General features: G+C 40.1%; 1 protein-coding gene across 1 annotated transcript in view; it reads right to left on the bottom strand.

The window, feature by feature from the left end:
• Positions 1–280: 280 nt before the first annotated feature.
• The window catches only part of LOC101849069 (NAD(+) hydrolase sarm1), a gene marked incomplete at its 5' end in the record, with an annotated part of 14,541 nt that continues 9,105 nt past the window's right edge, over positions 281–5,716 (bottom strand). The window contains 4 exon segments of the mRNA XM_013084863.2: positions 281–623; positions 1,823–1,944; positions 3,403–3,592; positions 5,516–5,654. Of these exon segments, the coding sequence (XP_012940317.1) occupies positions 377–623; positions 1,823–1,944; positions 3,403–3,592; positions 5,516–5,654 (698 nt within the window).

Genomic DNA, 5,716 nt, shown 5'->3' with positions numbered 1-5,716 from the left:
TGTGTGTGTGTGTGTATAGTGTGTGTGTGTGTGTGTGTGTGTGTGTGTGTGTGTGTGTGTGTGTGTGTGTGTGTGTGTGTGTGTGTGTGTGTGTGTGTGTGTGCGCGCGCATGTGTGTGCGCATGTGTGTGTATAGTGAATTGGCAAAGCACTGAACACTCATATTACATGCGTTCCACCCAAGTCACGCGTGTTTAGAACTTTCACAACGACGAGCATTCCATTCTGCGTCCCTCGTGCGTCATGTAATGAGTGGACAAAATAATCGACACGCTCATCACTCATTCATGCGTGTATTGTGTCATTCACAAAATGTGTTCTCCGCATTACATATGTGTGTGTGTGACGCCTTCGTAACGCCTGCGTTCCACCCTCGTCACGATGAGTCAGCGGCACTGTCTGGCGAGTCGGTCGTCTTGTCAAGTCCTCCCTGCACGCGTTGGTATGGAGGAGAGTGGGGGTTCTCGAACGAGGAAGAGCCAGCGGAGGATTTGGCAGCAGCACTGGGAGTACTGGGGTTCGAAACCCCCTTGGCTCCCGGAAGTCGCACCTGTATGTTAGTCTCTCCGCGAAGAAAGCGCTCTAGTTTATCAACACAAGCATCTTGGTAGTCATGGATCCACCTGTGAGACAGAGCGAAAAATTTTTTTTTAAAAAAGTGAAAATGGAAAAAATGCAGAAGGAGGGGGATGGGGGGGGGGGGGAGGGGGAAGGGAGAGGGGAGAGAAAGAGAGAGTGGTTTCTTAGAAAGCTGGTATATAGAAAAGACAATAATAGAGAACGGTATGGGGGTAAAATTAATAATGGATGGAATCCTGTTGGTTGGGGAAAAGGTGCAGAAGGGTATTGGTGGTGGGGGTCGTATACAGATAAGAAAATAATAATAATAGACAATATGTGAGGGATCGTAGTGAAATCAGGTGCTCATCAAAATAATGAAATCGAATATAGGCATTTTTCCCCCCGAGTTTGATCATAAAAATTTTTTTTTGTCTTTTGCGGCAACACCTCTTATATCCATATAAAAAGACATTTCCATATAAATTTAACAGAAAAAAGTTGATGAAAGGCACAAAAAATGTAATTTTTTTCAGTTTTAAAGGACTCTCAAGCTTTTGAAATTACTGAAATTTGGTGGCCATTTTCTCACAAATTTTATCACTGAAACCAGGCGACCCCACCTCCTTCAATCTCAAATATCCTGACTTCTATTCAAGATAGATGGGTATTTTTTTTCAATGAAAGCAAGGCAAATAAATGTCCTTTTAGATGATACTATTAACTCCACATGCGCAAAAATTGACGAGCGCCTGATTCCACTGCGTCGTAACACATAATGGAGATAATATTAATAACAGATGGAAAAGGATTCTGTCGGTTGGGTGAGCGAAATTTTAGTAAAGAGAAACATATTGACATGAAAATAACCAATAAGTGTGAAATCAAAACAAGTTTGTTTAAGTAAGCTTTTTACAGCACTTGCAACACTGTTAGGTCGTGTAAGTGCTGAAGATTATAAGTGTTACAAGAGAGTAATAAACACAAAAAAGGAGGAGAGATAAGGATGACAGTTGTTTAATATGAAAGAAGGAGCAAACCTCACCAGAGCAACCGCCAAACACCCACTTAAAACAAGTCACGCAGACAGAAACAAATGAAGGATGAGAAGAAGAATATGGGTGAAAAACAGGCATAAAGGAAAAACTAGTATAAGAAAGCGAAAATTAGACCTAGATGGGACAGTGACAAAGAAGTTTGTAGATTAAGTACAAACCCCCCCCCCCCCCCGAAAAGCAAAAAACAAAATCTAAAGTGAACTGACCGGACGGCGTTGAAGTAGAGGATATTTCTCATGTCCTCTGGCAGCGAGTCCGCCGAGGGAAAGTTGAAGTTGTCCAGCAGTGGAATGATGTTGGTGCCCGCATCCATCGCAGTAGAGATCTCCTGTAGGGCAAAGGTCAAAGGAGACATGAGCAAGGAAAGTTTAGTTTTACGGTACCGTTATACGAGGTGCCCATTGGTGGATTGGGTTGAGTCGGGGCGGACTGCTAGCTAGACTGAGGGCGCAAAGTGGCTATCTAGGCGGCACAAGCCGATCGCGCTCGATACGTTGCCTCAAACTAAACACAAACACCTCGACTCGACTTGACGCGACCCGACCCCACCCAACCTGACCATAGCCGACCCGATCCCATCTGCAATGGGCACCCCGTATTAGAATTGCAAAGTTCTATCTGCATGGTACCACCTGAGCTAACCATAGTACCTAAAGGCGCTGTGGAGCATGAAGCTGCTTGAAAAACTCTTAAGAGTGTATATTCATAAGGCTCTAAAAAAGTACATCTTTCAGAAGTTTTTTTGTAACTGCTAAAAACATTCTTAAGTACGATTTTTAGAGACGATTTTGAAAATGTGACAAAACAAAATGAAACAAAACCACTGTACGAGTAACAAAACAAAACAAAGCCTAAGTAATAAAAAAAATAAAAACAACAACAAAAAACCCCCCCACCCAAAAGAAAAAAAACTTTCAGGAAGTCAAGCAGCTGCATAATAAGGAAAGTGTTAGATTGGAACCCACAGGGTAAAAGATGAAGAGGAAGACCACGTGGAACCTGGAGAAGAGTCACAGAAATGGATGTACAGAAAAGTGGGAAGACATGAAGTGACATCCAGTGACTAGCCCAGGATAGGGAAAGGTGGAAAGTGTTTGTTCATGGCCTTTATGTGTGTGTGCCTAAAGAAAGGTACCAAAAGTCGCCACAGACCATTTTGAGCTGCAGGCTGATAATGACCAAAAAATACCTTTTTTGACAAAAATGTGTTTCCATTAAAAAAAATAGTTCCATCATTTTATAACAATAATAATAATATGCTAAAAGAGTTTTCATTGATTTGACTTCTAATTACTTCATTTCGATTATTTTTTAATGTAGGGTATGTTATAAAAGTATATTGAAAGCTGCTTTTAAAAGGTGTTAAAATCTATTCTTGAAGCATGTTTTCTTTTCCCCATTTTGTTTTATCATTGAATTCTAACCATGAAATTGATGTCAACATGACGAATTGGAAATTAATTTTCTATGAATAAATACATTAGAAACAATTGAATCATTGTTTTTGTAAAGTTTGTATGTGTTCTAAACTTAAAAGTTAATTTTCTTAAAATTAGATCTTTATACCCTACCTCGCAAAACGTACCATATCTCAAAAACTACTTAAGACATCTCAAAAATTAAAAAACCACTGTGTTCAGCATTGAATGTCCTATTAAGTACTTTCTTTAACTCAAAAGGATTAAAATCCGACTTTTAGTACCTTTCTTTTGGCACACACACATATCCTGATTTAGGGTGAGAAAGGCAAAGAAGATGATGATGAAAAAGCAAAAAGCAAACGCACTCTGTGGACCCAGTCCTTCTTCTCGTCATCTCCTATACAGCGGTCCAGAGAGTTTGGTGTGAGGACGATGATGAAGTTTTTGGCCAGCCTCACACTCTCCAGGAGACTCTCGTCAAACTTGCCCGCCCTCAGACGCTCGATGTCGATGAACACGGTGAAGCCACGCAGTTGGAGGTGCACCTTCAGCAGACTGCGAGTAAACATTACAAAATGTGTCAAAAATGGCATTATGAAGGAAGAAATCCAGGAAAACTATAAGCAAGATCAACATAAGAAAATCATGCTGAACATGGGGTGAATGGCCCGGCCATACTTTGGATATGAAGGCACAAATCCAGGAAAACTACAACAAAAACACACAAAAAAAACAATACTAAAAAATCATGCTGGACGACTATGGAGCAAATGATCATACTTCAGATCTCCTACTCGGTGTTTTTAAGCTCCGCTAATTTTGTGGAGTTTTTATGAGATCTCAACCCATTAGATTCTGTCCTCTTTGAAACATGTTAAATTCCGAAGTTTCATCTCTTCAGTGTTGAAAGGGGCGTTGTTTACGACAGTAGGTCAAACATAGAAGTTTCTGACAAAGTGTCTGTTGTTTATTTGAAGTGAAGAAATTACATTGACACAGTATTGATCATTTAGTGTTGGGAAAAGTAAAACAGACAGACAGACTGAAGCAAATGAGGGAAAGAAAAGTAGGGCCTACCAACCACCCTCAAAACAAATTGGTACTACATGCACACTGAAATGAATAGTTTCTCACAATATTCTTCAGCACTTATATGACATAATTGTGTTGCAAATGCCGTAAAATTTTAACTAAAAAAATAAAACAATGACACATAAAGAGCTTATTTCAAACCGAACCACCAACCAAATTATCAGCTCATTCTGAACCGACACTTCAACCCACTCACAAACCAACCAACCAACCAGCCAAGCCACTCACAAACTAAAAACCAACGAACCGGTTCACCCACCCACACTGATGTATTAACTCATACAACATTCTCTGCCCCTCAGCCAACCCACTTGAGGGTCAACCAACTGACTGTTTAACTAACTCACCCACCCACAGACAAACCCACTAACAGGTCAAAAATTCGTGGGGTACCTTATTGTCAAATATCTCCTCAACCATTGAACATAAAACTCTCCAGCTTTTGCACAGTAACTTGTATCTATTCTATATGATCCTTTGTTGTTGCCCTAAACACGCCAGATGGCGAGACGGATAGTAAGTAAGTTGCATCAATTTGTCTTAACAGATCAATATTTTTGTAAACATCTGTTAACTCTATTCTAGAAAATTCCTTAATAAATACTAATTAAAACTCCCAGGGGGTGGTTTCTACAGATTTCAAAACGTTTACAGCCGGGACAATATCACTTTTAAAAGCAAGTCCGTCATTTTTTTCTGATTGCCAGATTATGTTTATTGAACGCATGTTTTGAGAACTTTTAGTGCCAAAAAGTGTTGACTTTAAAATTAATTTCTTGTAACTAGTTTTGCCCCTAAAAAGTGTCACTGGTGAGCTGTGACAGAGGCCATAGGTGTAAAAAAATGTGAGCGAGAAATGGGAAGTGAACAATTCCATTTTATGCTGAAGGCGATTTGTAGCATTTTATATAAATTTATGAAGAAAAGTTTTTAAATTTAGCCTCAATTGTTGTCGGACAAATATGATTATGTTATGACAAATTGATGCAAACTGCTGTGCAATGTATGGGTGACATTGGTTCACCCACTAAAAAGATATTTGAGGATTAGTTGCGCCACCAATTTTTGACTGCACTATACCCACCCACAGTGCAACCCACCAACAAGTTTAGTTTTAGTAAGCATTTTACGGCACTTGCAACACAATTAGGTCATATAAATGCCGAAGATTAGAAGTTTCACAAGAGAGTAACAAACATAAAAAAGAAAAAGGAGAGATAAAGACGATAGTTGTTAGATATGAAAGAAGAAGCAAACTACACCAGAGCACCCGCCAACCAACAGGTTTACAAAACTACCCACCCACAAACCAATCCACCAAAAGGTTTACAAAACTATATAAATACCCACCAACAGACTAACCAAACCACCAACCAACCAACTCACCTAGCCAGCTGAGAGCCGTTTGATCGCCTGTAACTGATGAACACATCGATTGGTTGTTTGCACGGATTCGCTCCTGGGCTCACCCCGTCCGGGCAGTCAAAGGCGATAGAGGCATTGTTACTTAGGCTGGTCCGCAGTTCTGGGGAAACACAGGGAAAATTGTATGAGTTAAACAGAAATGTGGGATAGGTGTTTGGGGGG

The sequence above is a fragment of the Aplysia californica genome, unplaced genomic scaffold (assembly GCF_000002075.1).
Source record: "Aplysia californica isolate F4 #8 unplaced genomic scaffold, AplCal3.0 scaffold00323, whole genome shotgun sequence".
NCBI classification, from domain to species: Eukaryota; Metazoa; Mollusca; class Gastropoda; order Aplysiida; family Aplysiidae; genus Aplysia; species Aplysia californica.
This window is presented reverse-complemented; position numbering and strand designations above follow the sequence as displayed.